The sequence below is a fragment of the Tasmannia lanceolata genome, unplaced genomic scaffold, assembly GCF_043159265.1.
Source record: "Tasmannia lanceolata isolate RefF3 unplaced genomic scaffold, GAP_Taslan_0.1 ptg000006l, whole genome shotgun sequence".
Classification (NCBI taxonomy): Eukaryota; Viridiplantae; Streptophyta; class Magnoliopsida; order Canellales; family Winteraceae; genus Tasmannia; species Tasmannia lanceolata.
The window spans coordinates 14,622,331-14,641,581 of NW_027518683.1; the positions used below are offsets into that span (position 1 = coordinate 14,622,331).

The 19,251-nt window shown below is 39.9% G+C and overlaps 1 protein-coding gene across 1 annotated transcript in view; it reads left to right on the forward strand.

The window, feature by feature from the left end:
* The window catches only part of LOC143879836 (L-arabinokinase-like), a 68,882-nt gene that overhangs the window by 48,819 nt on the left and 812 nt on the right, over positions 1-19,251 (forward strand). Inside the window, exons 25-28 of the mRNA XM_077382466.1 lie at positions 4,997-5,215; positions 6,619-6,784; positions 11,978-12,049; positions 18,287-18,478. Coding sequence (XP_077238581.1) covers positions 4,997-5,215; positions 6,619-6,784; positions 11,978-12,049; positions 18,287-18,478 — 649 coding nt within the window. The remainder of the gene's footprint in view (positions 1-4,996; positions 5,216-6,618; positions 6,785-11,977; positions 12,050-18,286; positions 18,479-19,251) is intronic.

The following is a 19,251-nucleotide window of genomic DNA, read 5'->3' on the forward strand; positions in this document are numbered from 1 at the left end:
CCCAACTAGTTTGGGACAAATGCTTAGTTGAGTTGAGTTTCATTTTTGCTTCTATCTTTTGGTTGGCTGTTTTAGATTTTAGCTTGTCATAACTCCTACCTTAGGTTATGAAAACCTCTTGAGAGACAATAATAACGCTTGAGAGAGAGAGAGAGAGAGAGAGAGAGAGAGAGAGAGAGAGAGAGAGAGAGAGAGAGGGAGCTTAAATGGGGGTGGAAATATCACCTAGTATTGGACCCTATGCATTGGTGTAAAATGATGGGCCCCACTCTATCATGGCTTTGGGTAGAGATGGTGGGCCCACTGCATCAAAACATGGTCCAATCATCAGGGTTTCGTCCAATCCTGAGCTCTCAACAGGCCTAGCTAGCTGCCTTAGAAGAAGAAGAAATGAAACCGAGGCTCGCACAGCACTAAGAGTAAGTAAGAGAGGGTCCGCAACTCTCCCATTCATAGATAGAGTAGTGCGTTAGTGTTACGACTGGTGAGCAAGTGCACTTTAGAAAGTTGTTGAGTGCCCGATGAGGTAGAATAGTTTTCAATGTGTCCATTATGGAACACACGACCAAGTCTATCTTCAGACCTTTCATTGGTTTCCGCTAAGGTGACATCCTTGTAACTTCTATCCTTTTTTTAAAAGGATTCTTCTTTCTTCCATCCACTTTCTGCTTGATCCTCCTGGCCGTCCCTTGATAATGATGACTTCTGGTTTTTTTGTACGCGTTCCGTCTTTCTCATGATTGTTCTTGTACTTATTTGTTCGGATTTGAACCGATTCCTCAGAGAAGCAGAAATCTCAGGGAAACACTACGCCGGAAAGACTAGAGCAGGTCATAGCCTTAATGACCGCTCCGCTACTCATCACCTTTGATACTTCGCGCCACATGCTCTCAAACGGGGTGATTTTGAATAAATTCCTTCATTTTGGTTTTTCCCGTTTCCCGGGTATAAATGATTTGATTTCTTCAAAAGTAGTTCCAAAAGTTGCTAAACCTATTTGTGCAGTTGGCTACCTCGCTTTTCTACCCTTGTTTAGGAAGGGAATCCTGGTGAAAGCTTCAATCTTGTAGCAAGTGCGATGAATGGAGCACGTTGTGCGCCTAAGTGCGAAAAGACAGTGCAAGCTTTGTTATGCCGAAACCTAAATGTATAGTCAGCAACACTTCCAAATGCCACTTCTTCCTGTCGCTTCTGTCTTCAAGACGATATAGCCACACCTTTTCTTTCAAAGAGGCATTAAGGCATTTCACAACATTACTTTGAATAAAAAAGCCAAAAATGCTATATTAGCGCTTGTTAACATCCCTCAAATTGCCTTTTACGGCCGTTTTCTTGCATAGTGGGCCTCACCCAAGCTAGGCATGTTTATAAAATGTTTGTCTCCACCTCACCATAGCATGAGGTGTAAAATAGTGGGCCATGGTGGGCCGTACCCAAGCTAGCCATGGTTATAAAATGTTTGGCCCACCCCATCCGAGCATGAGGTGAAAATAATGGCCCCCACCATATTTCGAGTGCAGAAATTAGAAATATGAGTGAAAATACTCTTAAGACCTCCATTCTTGCATGTGCCTTACACTACCTCATGAAGCACAACTTGCCACTTTCAGACAACTTTTTTTTTTTTGTTTGAAAATTGACAATTTCATTTATACTATGGAAATTACATTGGGACCAGGGGTCCCTACTTGCATTACATAGAATCAATTAAGGGTGGCCAGGAGCATACTCCTAGGCCCGTGAAAACCAAAAGAAGTGATATTTTGGGTCAATCGCTACAGTTAGCTCTACACTTCCCTGTGGTGCCATAATTCCAAATAACTTCTTCACTTCCCTTTCGAATTCTTCATCTACTACCGCAGCCGGAAGTACCTTCATCATTCCCCCTTCCTTTCCTTTACCATGCCCAATGGTCTCTACCATATTTGTGGGCCCTCACCACTCAAGATTGTGACCTACCACGTCACACAGACTTGTCCACCACATTTCAGCTGGCGAATTCAATTTTCAAAAATCCCACTCAAATGCCTGGAGCTATTGTGCGCCCTTAACCGTGCACAATAGCCATCCCTATATTACCCAGTAGTCTACAATACCCAATAGCCTCAGCTGTGTCAGATTCAACATAATAGCCATATTTGTGGGCCCACAGTCAAGAACGTGATCTGCCACGTCACACAGACTTCTCCACCACATGCCAGCTGGCAAATTCAAATTTCAAAATCCCGGTCAAAGACTCATTGCTATTGTGCGCCTCAACACCGCACACAGCAACCAACAGCCCATCACCATCATCCGATTTCCGGCGCCTCCATTTCGCACAACCACCAAACTCCGGCGGCCTCCACCTCGCACCACCACCAAAACTCCGGTGGATCCCCATTACTTATTCCTTCCACCATCCTCTCCATCCCTCCATCCACTAATCCTAAAACTCAATACCAAAATCCTACAATCTCCATTACCGCTAGCCCCTAAACCAACATTAGGCCATCTCCCACGGTCCTAAGTCCGGTCTCAGTAGTAGCCCCAATCTCGCACCTCGATCGACTACGCTACATCACCCCCGGAACTCCTGCCGGCAATCCCAATGCTATCTCTGGCTACCTATCGCCTCCTCCACTCAACACGGCCTCCAGATCCAACGACCCACAGCTTCCCAAAACCATTTACCGGCATTCCACAGCTCCATTTCCTGCATCACACGTGCGTTCCACGTTTCTCTAGGGAGAAGAGGATTTGGAATACCCGGCAATCTCAATGCCGCCGTCCGCAGCCTCCATCATTCTCTTCCTCCACCACCACCACCACCACATCTAACCTCCTCCTTTCCCCCCCGAATCCGGCCACCCTTTTTCATAATCCTGCCACGTCCACCACTTCCAACGACTCACCAGCCCACTATCTCCATCCACGCTACCCATCTCCAGACCTTTCCCAATAAATCCAGCCAATTCGAACCCAGATCCGGCCATTCCGCACCTCCAGCTACCATTGCTGTGTCACCTGCGAGGTCTGCTCAAACCTGGGCATTATCTGACCACCAACACCTCCCTTGCCCATCAAGAGAGAGGGAGAGGGAGAGTTTAGAGAGTATGAGAGATAGATCTAAGAGAAAGAGAGGCCAGAGAGGAATAAAGAGGAGGGGATCAGAAAAAACAGACAGGGAGATCAGGGAGAGATCATGAGAATAGAACAGGGGATAGAGGGGGAGAGAGAGAGAGAGATCAGCAAGGGAGAGGGGAGAGAGAGGGGAGAGAGAGGGATCGATCAATGCACAACACTTTCAGACAACTTAAACCACAACAAAATAACTATGTCTATATATTTTACTATAAATCTCATCATCAATAACCATTTAAATGAAAGTGTTATTATTACAAGAACATGAACATTGTTCAAGCAAAATCACGAGCATTTTGCCTTGCCTTCCGTATTTTTTATTTCATGGGTTTATCCTTAAGTGCATATTGTATTTTAAACGCATTTTAAACGCTTTCCTATTTTATGTTCTTCTACCCACCCAAAACAGAAAAAGGAAAAAAAGTAGAAATAACTGGATTTGTTATGTTTCTTCTACCCACGAAATGAATAAAATCTGCATTTTCTAGCAGAAGAAAATTCAATTTCTGTAGACGAAAAAAAGGGAGAGCTGAAGAAAGGAGGCAAGGGAAAAGAAAAAAAAATCAACATTTATGCTTACTTGAGGAGAGCAGAGGAAAAGCGAGATGGCGGAGGGGCGGCGACCGGTAGATAGATGGCTGACCGGCAGAAAGATTGCAAGGCCGTTTCTTGGATTTTTCGTCTTCTCAGGTAGAACGATTGCAGAGAAGCCAATCTAAGATAAAAAAAACATAAGAAAAATTAAAACCTAGTAAAATGAAGAAGAAAACACATCTTTTGGTAGCAAACAGATTAGACACATCAAGCTGCGATTTAGAACAACAAGATTGCAGAGAGTCGGAGACTTAATAAGATTGCAAAGACTTACCTGGGTTTAGCTTCTTCTTCCGATGGTTTTCTCTTGTGAAGGAGTACACTAGGCATGGAATTATTGAACTTTAGCTTGTAGAGAAGAGAGATTTGTGAGCTGCGGGTGATATATGTAGAGAATGGAGATGAGATAAGATTGCAAAGAATCCCTAGAGTGTTGGTCGTGGGTGGAGAGAGAGAGAGAGAGAGAGTGTGTGTGTGTGTGTGTGTGTGTGTGTGTGTGTGTCTTGAGGAACAGCATTCTGGTAAAACGTGGTTCCTAGGGAGCAAAAAATGCAAAAAATTCTTCCGGAAAAGTGTTAAAGAATGCAACCTAAGTGCTCCAGTCGTTGCTTACTTATTCAAATGTTTCATTGATTGATTATTTTCACTATTGTTTCTTTTCCTAGTTATAGTTTATGTTTAGAATTTTAATGGTTTTATTTGATACTTTTATATATGCTCATATTTAATTGTTTTCATGATTCCTTGAATGATTATGGATCTTATGATTTGATTCTCAAGGACTGGCTTCTGTTGGAAACTTTTAACCCACTCACGAATACCTGTGCTGGTAATATAATAAGATAATTAAAAGAAAATCTTTCCCTGACTTGTTAGGTGCCACCTATGTGATACTGGGATATTTGGAAATATAGGGAAAATGTCACTTTCTAAAAATATGGGGAAATAATATTTTTTTCTGAAATGTTGCACCAAAATTCTCCAATTTCCAAAATCATTGAGAGATTTGTACCTATGATGATTATACCCATGGAGTTCAAAATGTCCCAGTAGAGATGAGTGACTTGTTGTGCTCCCTATGTAATTTTCATTCTGTGTGATTGATCTAAGTTAAACATTTCAAAGAGGCACTGATAGATTGAATTGTCTTTCCGACAAGTTTTGCTGCAATCTTCCTGCCAGCTGGTATGTTGGTTATGATCACTTAAAAGTTGTGATATAATGAATATATTGTATCTATCCCTCCCCATGCTTTAACACAAATTAATATCGCTTGTAGTATTGGTGGGGCGGACTATGGATCTGTGAGAATAGGTGCATTTATGGGCCTAAAGATGATTAAGTCAGAGGCAGCTGCCTTGTTGTCCCGGTCAGTGGGTAGTGTAAATCCCCCCCAGCATGAGAATGGAACAAATTCCTATGAATTTGAAGAGCATGGCATTGAATTACTTGAAGCTGAAGCTTCACTTGATTACTTATGCAATGTCTCACCTCACAGGTAAGATCCTTTGACTTATGGTTTCTTCTAGATTTAGATATTGTGACTTGATTTCCATTGGAGTCAATGAATATAATGTTTTCTCAGTTCTTACTTGGCTTTTTAGTCATTCAGTTAGCTACTACTTGAGATGTTTGTCTCATTGAAATATTTTTTAAATGATCGGTTCATTTTGGGACCTACTTAATTGCATTTACTCTATGAAACTCGCATCCTAGTAATTTTTTTTTCCAAAATTGACCAAAACACTTAGTGTGCTCAGGAAAGTTACACTGCACCAGTTAATATTTCAATGTGACAAATGAATGTGAACTTCAGCACATAGCATGTATCAAACTAGTTATGGTATTATTCTTGTTGAAAAATTCGAAGTTGACTTGAAAATCAATTCGTCAGTCTCCAAGACTTCAAACCCATACCTGCCTGTGCAACCGTCCCATCACCTTGTATCTTGCATGAAAAGTAGGTTTACTGTCTAGCCACATTTTCCTAACCTTTTTTCACAAGGATGACGTTTGGTGGCTTTAAGGTTTAGAAGAATAGAGAAAGAATAATGCAAGAAAGAGAGGAGAGAAAGGAGAAGAAGACCAACCTCTCTCTCTCTCTCTCTCTGCTTGCGTGTGTGTATAGACACCCACACACGCATGCATATATGTATATACATACATAGATGTGTTTGTGTGTGTGTACACTACACATATGCACACGTATATATTGTGCATGTACACTACACATTCACACGTATATATTGTGCATGTTTGCAGATCTTTTAGAAAACCCATAAGAATGAAAGAAACATCTTGAGATTTATGTAAAATATTCACTGTTTAAAAACTCCTTGATTCAATCACAGGCTCACCTGAGATTACTCCACTTTACCTCAGGATGATTTTTCGTTTGAGTCCGAGCCTTGGCTGACTCAGTCGTTGACTGTATCAAAAATTCCATTGACTCGCTCAAGCTAATCGAAAATTGGCTGCATCAATCATCGGCTTGCCCTAGTAGACATCCATTTAGCTTGGCCGAGTAATAATCCAAGTGCAAGTTTTTTTATTATTTCTCGTTCGAGTCCGAGCCTTGGCTGCGTCAGTCGTTGACTGCTTCAAAATTTCCATTGACTCGTTCGAGTTAATAGAAAATTGGCTGCGTCAATCATTGACTTGCCCTAGTAGACATCCATTTAGCTTGGCCGAGTTCTCGTCCGAGTGCGAGTTTTTAAACACTGAGGATACTAGCAGGTTTAGTATACCTACAATTGGAAGTTTTTAGGAGCTTGGTGATCCATTCTGGAAAACCAGAAAGCATGGCTGATTCTGGATACAGGGCCCAAGTTCTGTAAACATATTATTGTTTTGGGAAGATGGAAAATTTATTTATTTTTTCCTTTATATCTTTTGTTGCAGATATGAAGCTTTCTATACAAAGAAGCTTCCAGAGTTTATGCTTGGAGAGACATTTTTGGACAAGTACGTTGATCACAATGATTCAGTGACAGTGATTGACTGCAAGCGCAAATATGTTGTCAGAGCACCTGCTAGACACCCTATCTATGAAAATTTCCGAGTCAAGGTTAGTTACTTCAATGTACTTTGATTTTATTGGAATATAAGATTGTGCTTTTATGAGATTTTATAGTGTAAGCCCCTATAGACTATAGTCCAGTATTTTTCAAAAGTACTGTACGGGTTACACCATAGGATGATCCAAACCATCCATTTGTTGGACCACAACATAAATAGGTTGTTGCCCAAAATGAATTTCCATAGGATGATCCCGACCATCCGATCTATAGAGGTTTCCATAATATCCAGTTCCGCAATAGATTGGAGGGCTAGGATATCGTATGGAAATCATTTTTTAGGCACACCATATTTACGTTGTGGCCCATCAAATAGATGGTTTGGATCATGCTATGGTGTAAGCCTTACAGTACTATTTGAAATATGTTGGACTATACAGACTTCCACCATATAAAAACTCTGCTTATTTAATGTATATCTTCAGGGAAAGTCCTTTCTGCCGTACACCTTGGGCATGTTACAAGGGCATTGTGGTTATCATTTATCATGGACACAAGCATACATTGTTATTCCGAGTTCCATGACGGTTATTCTCTACATTTGAACTGTAAAAATCGATTGGTGGCAGTTGTTGCTAAAACTATCATGAGAGAACCCAAATTCACTATCAGAACAGAAATCTTCTAACTTTACTGCTCTGTCACTTAATTTAAAACCATCAATACTTATGGAACTATAATGGTCCATTTTTATTGGATCTTACAGTTCACATACAACAATAGTCAAATAAGATTCAGATGAAAGAATAATGTCTTGGAAAAACCAGCGCCAAGGGGACTGGTTCTGTTCACTCTGTGCTTATTACAATTTCAAATGGAGGCGTAGGTGTCGATGGTGTCACAAGAAGAAGAAGGCATCACCAACCGCAGTTTACCGTCCGGTGGATGAGGTCCTGACTGGAAAAAGTAAGAGTGATCAGTGGTGGAGGCATGGGGATTGATTTTGTTCGTCCTGTAACTACTCTAATTTTCAGCGACGGACCAGATGTTGCTGGTGTCACCTGGGTAGAGTGGAGAAAAGAAGCTACATGCTCTGTACTACCCCCCACCATCTCAAGGGTTGGAGGTTTAACTCAGGATATTTACCCTTGGCCTGACTTCGGAGTAATCTCCCCCTCTTCGGAGGAAGATGGGTCTTTGTCCCTTTCTATTTCCGGAAAGGAGGTGAAAACGTGATTGGACTCCGTAAAGACATGCTTGGTGGGTAGAAGGAAGGATTTGTCTGGAACCCTACATGACCTTTGGTTGTGGGCCAAAAGTTCCTGGAATATCCCCACCCAACATTACCCTTGCTTGCTCTCTAAGGATGAAATCATCTTTATGTTTGATTCGAGGGAGGTGGCCTCAAGGGTTTTGGCCTTAGGGGTCGAGGTTGGGGGAGACTATTTATCTTCTCTCTCCTTTTGGTCCCTAGATTACATTCAGGGGTCTGAGATCTTATGGGTTAGTTTTTTTGGCATTCCATTACATGTCTGGGCTATATCGACTGTTGAAGCTTTGGGAAATCTCTTTGGGCAGGTAATGGAAGTGAAAATGGAAGGAATCCATAATTAGTGTATGAGTTATGTATCGGCTAAAATCAAGGCCTCCAGTTGGAAGCTGATTTCTCCCTCTGTGAAACTACTCGTCTACGATCATTGTTACACAGTTGGAGTCTCAATTCAGGATTCTAAAGGATTTCATCTGCTATTTGGGCTGGTCTGAGTGAGCCCTCCCCCCCCCCCTTCCCCGCCCTTGTCGGATACCCTGCCGGTGAATAGGTTCCCCTTGAGATTCAGAACAGGTGCTCAGATGACACGCGGGAGCCCCACCATCAGGATTCAAATTTCAAACCTTCAGGGGTAAGAAGTGGAAAATTACAAGACTCCCTTCCCAAGACTTCCCTGATTTCAAAAGCATGGTTTTGGCTTACCTTGGAATAGAGGCTTGAGTGCAGATTTATCTAAAGTCAGGCTTAATCGAGACTCGGGAGATATGGCCCGGATCTCTAAAAGCCTCCCCTGCTCTTCTGCTTTACACGTGGCCTGCTCAAAGGTTAGGATCTCTAGGTTGCCTTTCTTCCTGACATGATCTGTTTTATCTATGTGAGGGCTATCAAATGAACGCTTTGGATCATCCAAACATTGTGGGCACACTGTGTTTCTGGCCGATGGAGTAGATAAGTTATCTACTCGATCGTGTAGATACACTAATCCCATGTCTGTGTGTAAAACGTCTCGATTCTAAGAAAGATCTGTTTCAATGTAGTCTGGACCGGCCACACCGAGGAATTTCACTAAATGGAAGGGAAAGGAGGTGTTCCATCCATTGGGTCTCTCTCTCTCTCTCTCTCTCTCTCTATTTATCTATCTATAATATATACCAACCATGTTTCTTTCCATTGTCATTCATTTTCTTTCCAAGAAATATTTTTATTGGAAAATCTTTTCCTCTAGAAACACAGTTTAGCACTATTTTACATAGGGTGGAGCCCACCATTTTACACCTCATGTTATTGATGGGATGGGGCCACCGTTTTAAACCTCATGTTTTTATTAGGTGGGGCCTACCATTTTACACCTCAGATTTTGACGAGGTAGGGCACACCATTTTACCCCTAATGTTATTGATAGGGTTGGACCCACCATCTCTACCAAAAGTATACATTAAGGTGCGGCCCACCGTTTTACACCTCATGTTTTGATGGGGTGGGGCCCACGATTTTACATCCATGCATAGCATGGGCCCGGAATCCTAGTCTCTCTCTCTCTCTCTCTGTATATATATATATATATATATATATATATATACTAGCAAAAAACCCCGTGTGATGCACGGGCCGACAAAGAATTGTATAGACCACATCATAGGTTGATCTAAACCGTCCATGTGATGGAACACAACATAAATAGGTTGTGCCCCAAAAATCATTTCCATAGGCTGATCCTAGCCCTCCAATCTATAGAGGTTTCCATAATTCCTCTTCAATCGGATGGTTAAGATCACCCTATAGATTTTTTATTAAAAAAGCATAAAGGAGGGGGGTAAGATTGAAATTATGTGGCTTTAATGGGTGCCTTTGTTAAAAAGCATAAAGGAGGGGGTAGGATTGAAAATATGTGGGTTGAATGGGTGCATTTGTTAAAATCTGCAATATCTCTTAAAAAACACACAGAAATCCTAAATCAATTAAGAAGAGGAAAATCTGGGTTTAAACTACAAGAAAATCTGATTTGGAGGATGTATTTTGTAGTTGAGGATGTATTTTGGTTGGTTGAGTTATATAGAGCTTTCGTTCTAGGTAAGTTCAGTGATTTTTTTAAACCCTAACCCGAGAAAATCGAAAAAAACGGATTTAGGGGTTTTTCAAAGCCTGCAGAAAGCATTTAGGGCCCGTTTGGATGCTGAGAAGATTTTGATTTGGATTTCGACAAAATACCTGGGTGGAAGATGAGCTTTCGCAAAAGAGGTCTTCAAAATCCAGTTGTGGAAGATGACCACGATACCAAGCAAAGAAACCCAAGCTTTTCCCTTATTTAATCAAAGTTGGGTCTCGGCCTACTGGTTAGGGGAAACCAGTGGTGAAGAAGAGGAGAAGAAGGGGAAGCTTTCGTGGTGGAGTTAGATCTTTTCGACGAGGTGGAGATAGAAATGTCCGTCGAGGGTTAGGGGAAACCCTAGTTTTCTCTCCTCTTTTTTTATGTACAATTGAGGGGAACTCGAGTGGAATGAGGACTCGAATGTAATTTTTTCCGTTTCTGGCTAGTGTTGGAGGCGAAGGCGGAAGAGGGAGAACTAGAAACAGAAAAAAAAAAACCTAGCTTTCGTCTGGTTCGTTTTGGGAGAGAGAGAGTTACGATTGATAATTGTCATATCTTACTACATCTTGTTGGTATTTTTTTTGTAATTTTCAAACTTTAGAACCATTTCTAGGTAATTTTTCATTTAAAACTTTATAACTTCGCTATTTTACTTTTTTTTTTGTAATGATTACTTTTTTTCTTACTTTTGCTTTTGCTAGCAACCTTTGCCCATGTGCGCATCTTTGCACAAGGATGGCCACATGCCGAGAAGTGGCATAGGAGAAGTTTGCTAGCAAATTCCTATAAAAAAAAAAAGAGGAAATGTTATCAACACTAATGTTTTCTTACGAGGGCACTCTCACTTTATTAAAAATACGGTATGGCCCACACCATAGGATGATCCAAACTGTTCATTAGATGGGCCATAGCCTAAATAGGTTATGCTCCAAAAATCATTTCCATAGGATGATCCTAACCCTCCAATCTAAATGTTAGAGGGTCATTTATATTTTGTACGTTAAAACTACGGGGGCTCGAGTGTCATTTTTCTTCTTTTGTTGAAACGTTAAAATGTATGTGGGACCCATTACCATCAGCGAATGAAAAGCATTTTAAGAAACTAGTGCGCAGATAGCTATATGCGCAGCTGCGCAGAAACACTTCTCTCATATATATATATATATATATATATATATATATATATATATATATATATATATATATATATATATATATAGTAGAAGAGAAAAGAAGAGAATTTATATACACACACACACACACACACACACACACACACACACACAGAGAGAGAGAGAGAGAGAGAGAGAGAGAGAGAGAGAGAGAGAGAGAGAGAGAGAGAGAGAGAGAGGAAAGTGTCTCTAGTCCGCCGACCAAAAACACATGGGTCCCACATTTTTTGTGGTGATCTAAAGCATTCATTTGATAGTCCCCATCATAGATAGGGTGTCCACAAAAAATTAGCTTCATAGGATCATCTTAACCCTTCGATTTGTGGAGCTAAAAAATGGGCAGATTTGTGGCGGTTTATAGCCGTCCATTTTAAGCTCCACAAATCGTAGGGTTGGGATGATCCTATGAGCTGATTTTTTGTGGACACCCTCTCTATGTCAGGGCCCATCAAATGAATGCTTTGCATCACCCAAATAAGGTAGGACCCATGTGTTTTTGGTCGGCGGACTAGAGAATGATCTCTAGTCGGTAGACTAAAGACACTTTCCTCATATATATATATATATATATAGATGTGCGTGTCTGTGTGAGTGACGCATTCATTGTATAAAACTGTTCCAGTCAGTTTCACTCGAGTTTTTCGTATCGTTCGAAATGATTGCTAGAGTAAACTGAGATAGATTTTCCTCCACATGATTTCTTAATTTGCAGGCCTTCAAAGTTTTACTGACTGCAGCTACAACAGATGAACAACTTTCTGCTCTAGGAGAACTCATGTATCAGGTATTTACCATTTTGAGTGCATGTGGTTTTTCTTGTTTGTTATTGGAATGATACTAAAATTTCAATTTTTGTTCTCATGAAATAGCTTAAACTCTTGAATTTGTAAAATTTTCTATTTTTGTCCTGATCTTTGCAATTGTAAAAAATGCTTCCATGTTGATTTATGAGAATAGAGTGGTTTTTTTTTTGCCAAATGCGTGTGTGTGTGTGTGTGGTGGGGGGTGGGGGGGGAAGAGAATGATTTTAGCACTCCGCTCTTTTTATATGTAGCGAAAACTTCTTGTCTCTGAAACTCAGTAAAGCAATCAGAGAAAAACTACAAAAGTAGCGATAGAAAATCACAGATGAGGAACAAGATCTCTCAATTCTTCATTTCTTAAAACATAACAATAGAATATCCAAGTATCATTCAAAAAAAAGGCAATAGAATATCTAAATGTCCCTCAAAATATGATGTATAGATATATGTGTGTGTGTGTATATCCTCTCTAAACAATGCTGAAAACTTTAATCTCAATCATTCATTATCATCTAGTCCTGGACCTTCATTGTAAGCCTAGTACCCCTTTCCTAAAGACAAGTAGTTAAGGATTTCTAGCACTAAGCTTAAAAACTAAGCAATCAACGCCGTAATTTTCATCTCTAGTCTCAGTAATGAACTATCGACTTCTTTTTGAGGCACGAAGTAATAGAATCTTGAAAGATACATTAAATAGTAATAGTAGGCCTTCATATCAAGCATCAGCTCAAGTTATAGTTGCCCGCGCGGGGGGGGGGGGGGCTGGGTGGGGGGGTAGATGCCCAATTTAATTTTTCACATACATTCCCACCAAAATAGTTGGAATAGATGCCCAATTTAATTTTTCACGTACATTTCCTTCAGCATCCTATACACTTTTTGCTCATTGATCTAAATCATTGAAAGCATGATCATGTTCCCAACTCTTAGACAATCTTCATCGAAGATTGGTTTGGTATTTAAATCAACAATTTTAGCCTCCTTAAATTTTGTGGAATAAAATGGCCACTCCCATTCTATTACTGTATTGTGTTATGAGCACAAATGCCATTCCCACTCTATTGTTGTATTGAGTCTTTGAGCACACATGTCATCTCTTCTGCAATTTGCAGCTCAGAGTTTTTAGATAATAATACCCTGTATTGGCTCATCATATGAATCAGTGGCATAGGTATGAACTCTTGTTCTTTTTGGACGGAATTGATGTCGTCGTGCTCTAAAAGTCTGGCTTGCTTCTTCTATGAATGACCCACTCAATTTGGTATTTAGGGTTTTACATTGATTTTTTCTGTTCGAGATCAAGATAATGCAACTTTGCTTGCAATTGGTTTTCCCGAACTCCAAGGATCAAAGCTTGCTCTCATACCAAATAATGCAAAATAAGAGGATGGAGAGGGGGTTTGATTTGAAAATCAAGTGGGGGAATTAGATAAAATAACAAAAGTAGTGATAAAAAAATCGCAAATAAGGAGCAAGAGCTCTATATTTTCATTTCTCGATACATAGTATCCCTCTCAATCTCTCTCTCTCTCTCTCTCTCTCTCTCTCTCTCTCTCTCTGTGTATATATATATATATATATATATATATATATATATATATATATATATATATATAGAGGAATAAGATTGTACGCTCGACCGTACCTAAAGTTAGGTACGGTAGAGTGCCAAATTACATGGGTCCCTCATTTTTGGTGGGCATCTAAACCATTCATTTGCAAGGCCCCATCATAGATAGGGTGCATACCAAAAATCAGCTCCATAGGATCATCCTAACCCATCCATTTGTGGAGGCCAAAATGGACAGACAGTGTTTGTCCACAAATCTGCCCATTTTGGCCTCCAGTTTTGGAGGGGTTAGGATGATTCAATGGTGCTGATTTTTGGTATGCACCCTATCTATGTTGGGGCCTTGCAAATGAATGGTTTAGATGCCCACCAAAAATGGGGGACCCATGTGATTTGGCACTCTACCGTACCTAACTTTAGGTACGGTCGAGCGTACAATCCTTTTCCTCATATATATATATATATATATTTATATATATATATATATATATTTATATATATATATATATATATGGAGAGAGAGAGAGAGAGAATAGTGTTCCTGCGCAGCTGCCCAGATAGCTTATATGAGCAGCTGCTTCAAAAACTCATGTGGCCCACATTTTTGGGGTGATCCAAAGCACTCATTTGAAAGGCCCTTCCATGGATAGGGTGTGTACCAAAACTCAGCGGGTGTGTACCAAAACTCAGCCCTATAGGATCATCCTAACCCAATCAAAGGTGGAGGGGGAAATGGACAGACACTATTTCTGACCATTTTTTCCCTCCACAAATGGCAGGGTTAGGATGATCCTAAAGGGCTCATTTTTGGTACACACCCTATCCATGGAAGGGCCTTCCAAATGAATGCTTGGATCACCCCAAAAATATGGGGCCACCTGAGTTTTTTGAAGCAGCTCAGATAAGCTATCTGAGCAGCTGCGCATGAACACTTTTCTCTCTCTCTCTCTCTCTCTCTCTCTCTCTCTATATATATATATATATATATATATATATATATATATATATATATATATATATATATATAGAGAGAGAGAGAGAGAGAGAGAGAGAGAGAGAGAGGAAAGTGTTGGTGAGCTTAAGCTCACCAAACTTATGAAACTTATGGTGCGCTTAAGCGCCCAATCACATGGGGGCCCACTTTGTTAGGATGATCCAAAGCATTCATTTGAAAGGCCCTTACATAGATTGGGTGTGTACCAAAAATCAGCTCCATAGGATCATCCTAGCCCATCCATTTGTGGAGGTCAAAATGGACAGACATTGTTTGTCCACAAATCTGCCCATTTTTGTCCTCCACAAATGGAGGGGTTAGGATGATCCTATGGAGCTGATTTTTGGTTCACACCCTATCTATGATAGGGCCTTGCAAATGAATGGTTTGGATCACCACAGAAAAATTGGGACCCATGTGATTAAGCGCACCATAAGTTCGGTGAGCTTAAGCTCACCAACACTTTCCTTATATATATATGAGGAAAGTTTTTCTAGTCGGCCGACTAGAGAAGCTTCTCTAGTCCGCCGACCAAAAAACACAGTGTGCCCACATTATTTGGATAATCCAAAACATTCATTTGATAGGCCCTTGCATAGATCGGGTGTGCCCAAAAAATCAGCTACGTAGGATCATCCTAAACCTTTGATTTGTGGAGGTTAAAAATGGACAGATTTGTGGAGTTTATACGCGTCCATTTTAACCTCCATAAATCGAAGGCTTAGGATGATCCTATGGAGATGATTTTTTAGGCACATCCTATCTATGTCAGAGCCTATCAAATGAATGCTTTGGATCATCAAAACAACGTGGGGTCACTGTGTTTTTAACCTCCACTGTCCATGTTTAACCTCCACAAATCGAAGGGCTAGGATGATCCTATGGAGCTGATTTTTTGGGCACACCCTATCTATGATAGGGCCCATCAAATGAATGCTTTGGATCATCCAAACAACATGGGCCCACTGTGTTTTTGGTCGGCGGACTAGAGAAGCTTCTCTAGTCGGCCAACTAGAAAAACTTTCCTCACATATATATATATATATATATATATATATATATATATATATAGAGGAATATGTTCGTGCGCTCAAGCTCTAATAGGAAATGGTGCGCTTGAGTGCACCAATCACATGGGTCCCACAATTTCTGTGAGGATCCAAACCATTCATTTGCAAGGCCCTATCATAGATAGGGTGTGTACCAAAAAACAGCTCCATTGAATCATCCTAACCCCTCCAAAAGTGGAGGGCAAAAATGGGCAGATTTGTGGTCTGTCCATTTTGACCTCCACAAATGGATGGGTTAGGATGATCCTATGGAGCTGATTTTTTGTACACACCCTATCTATGTAAGGCCCTTTCTAGTGAATGCTTTGGATCATCCTAACAATGTGGGCCTCATTGGTTTGAGAGCTCAAGCTCACCATAAGGTTCCAACGCTCAAGCTCACAATCCTTTTCCTCATATATATATATATATATATATATATATATCAGAAAACGGTTTCTACACACAAGTGTAGATAAGTTATTTACACACTAGCTCAAAATACAATGGAGGGCATATTGTTTGGGTGATCCAAGCCATTCATTTGATTGGCCCTCACATAGATAGGGTGTTTACAAAAAATCAGCTCCATAGGATCATCCCAACCCTACAATTTGTGGAGGTAAAATGGACGTGTATAAACCTTCACTAATCTGTCCATATTTTGCCTCCATGGTTCAAAGGGTTAGGATGATCCTATGAAGCTGATTTTTTGGGCACACCCTATCTATGTGAGGGCCCATCAAATGAATGGTTTGGATCACCCAAACAATGTTAGCCCCCACTGTATTTTAAGCTAGTGTGTAGATAACTTATCTACACTTGTGTGTAGAAACCGTTCTCTCTCTCTCTCTCTCTCTCTCTCTCTCTCTCTCTCTCTCTCTCTCTCTCTCTCTCTCTTTATATATATATATATATATATATATATATATATAATATTCTAAACAATCCTAAAACTCACGCTAACTCTTCATTGTGACCCTAGTCACCCTTTCCTAAAGGTGTAAGGAGTTCTAGTGTTGAAAATAGAAAGTAAGACAATTAAAAGTCTCATGTCGTAACTAATCTTGTCATTTATGTCTTGAAATGTCCTATCTCAAAGAGATCACATAAGAGGGATCATCAGGTTCAAAGTTATGTCCTGTGGAAGATTAGGATGTTTGGACTTGGCTCGACTTGGATTTTGCATTGCATCTGTCCCTCCCAATTGGAAAGAATCGTCCTCAAGTTTAGACCCTCCGACATTTTCTTTTTCAAATTATAGTTTTACTTGGAGTAGAGTTCCGAATTTGTTTTCACAATCTTTTACCCTTCCGCTCATCGATCTGAATCAATAGCAACGACATCACATTCCCAATGCTTAGGCATTCTTCATCTAATTTTAGATTCATAAAAGCTTGCTTCAGCTCCTTATCGAAATGTTAAACTTCCATATAAATAAAGAAGAGACATCCCAAATTCGAAAACATGTTTGTCAGCATAGTTAAATCGTTTTCTTTAGCTTCATCAAAGAGTTTCTCCGAACTCCTTCATTATGTTGTCTTTGTATTCATTGAAAGTTGGTCAACTTTCCCAATCAATTACTTCATCATCCGTAAATTTCATGGAATAAAACAGCCGCTCTACAGTGTTTCATGGATTTGGACACGAAAATCATCTCATTCTCAATTTGTAGCTTGAACATTTTGTGTAATAACCCTCTTATCAGCTCATCACGTTAGGCTCAAAAATAAAGAGGGCCTCTAGTTTTTTCTTGGATTCAACCATCGTCATAGTGCTCCAGGAGTCCCACATGCTCCATCCCATGTATCATCTACTAAATCTGGTGTCAGAGGATCTGCATCTCTTCTTCTTCTTTTCTTTTTTTTTTCTTTCTTTTGAACAATAGGTTCTGCATCTCTTCTTCCCTTTGAGATTCATAATCTACAACTACTACCCTTTGAGGTTCACAATAAAATAGCTAACATATTCTCAAAATGTAAAATGAAAAGAAAAACTCTCTAAAAAAAATCTACAACTACTACCCTTTTAGTCTCTTTGATTATCTTGTAATCCTATCACTTTAACCTAATAACCCTTTCCTAAAAGCATAATGACTTCTAAAACTAAGGCAATCACAAATTTTCCACTAATCTCGTTGATGAACTTCTACAACTTTTTGAGGTATAAAAATATGAAATATTGTAAAATATGTAGAATAGAAATTTTAGGTCCCAAAGTGATCTTCAAAATCACGTTCAAAGCACACCCTCTCCTCTTTGTCATTAGAAAAACACTGTCCTGGAATTGGAAGGTCTTGTACGCCTACTAGGACAAAAGTTTATCAATTCGGTGGGCTTTTGCTATTTGTTAGTTATTAGTTGTGCAGTTTGATTGTAATTTAATTTGTGTTGATACATTTTTCACTGCCCTGCACTTACAAGACCTATATGCATTAACATGTCTTTCGACATCATCGTGCAATTATTCAAATGTGTTTGCATGTCTGGGTCATTCCAAGGCCACCATGTCTAATTCCATGTGTTTGTTTTTTAAACTGACACTCAATGTCTGTGTCTAAATCATATAGATTACTCTAGAAAGTAAGTGTTTCCTTGTTTTGCAGTGCCACTATGGTTATGGTGAGTGTGGTCTCGGCTCTGATGGGACAGATAGACTGGTAAAACTGGTGCAGGAAAGGCAGCACCGTAGTGAAAGCAGGACTTTATTTGGTGCTAAGATTACTGGCGGAGGCTCTGGTGGGTCCGTTTGTGTTATTGGAAGGAACTGTATCCGAAGTAGCGAGGAAATTCTTGAGGTAACTTTTCTAAATCTAAGTTGGTGAAGATCAACAAATGAAAACAAATAATACATCCGGACATCATTCCTTTACTAGTTCTGACCAGAGTCAGTGTCATCCGCCTAGACTCCTAGGCATTCAAACTTGTGCCCACCCCTTGGAATCTAGGGCACACATGCCATACCGGGGATGGCAATCTCCGTGGGTCTTAGGCAATTGCCTTATCACCTAATGACTGCTTAAGATCTGGTGACTGTCTGTGACTAGGAGTACAAATGGTTGACTCTAGGTTGTATAAAACCTCCTTCACTCTTCTCAAAGGGAGAGATAACATTAGTTTTCACTTGCTTCATTTTCATACGTGGTAATTTGATGTTTTATTACTAATTAGTAGCTAAGGGCCAAATTGGATCTCTTTATTAGTTGCTAATTAAAGTAACTTTTATGCATGGACAATGTTCTAAATATTAACATAAATTATATGAATTAAACATGTTAAACTTATGCAGTTATTCAGTGACCCTGTGAAGCTCACTCATAAATATGGCATACAGCATTGGGGTCACATGTATTTCCACATGAAACATGGATTGCTTGCATTTTTTTCTCGAAATATTAAAGTATTTTCATTATATTAGAAATTTTCAGCCCTTCACCCCTTCAAAATTGAATTCAAAACTGGAATGATTGAAAATGCTTCTCTTCAAATTATATCCAAAGTGCTGCTGCTATGAGTGTAAAGAGTCTAAAGATCCTCACCTTTTCCTAAAAGTGAGTAACTTTGGTTTTAA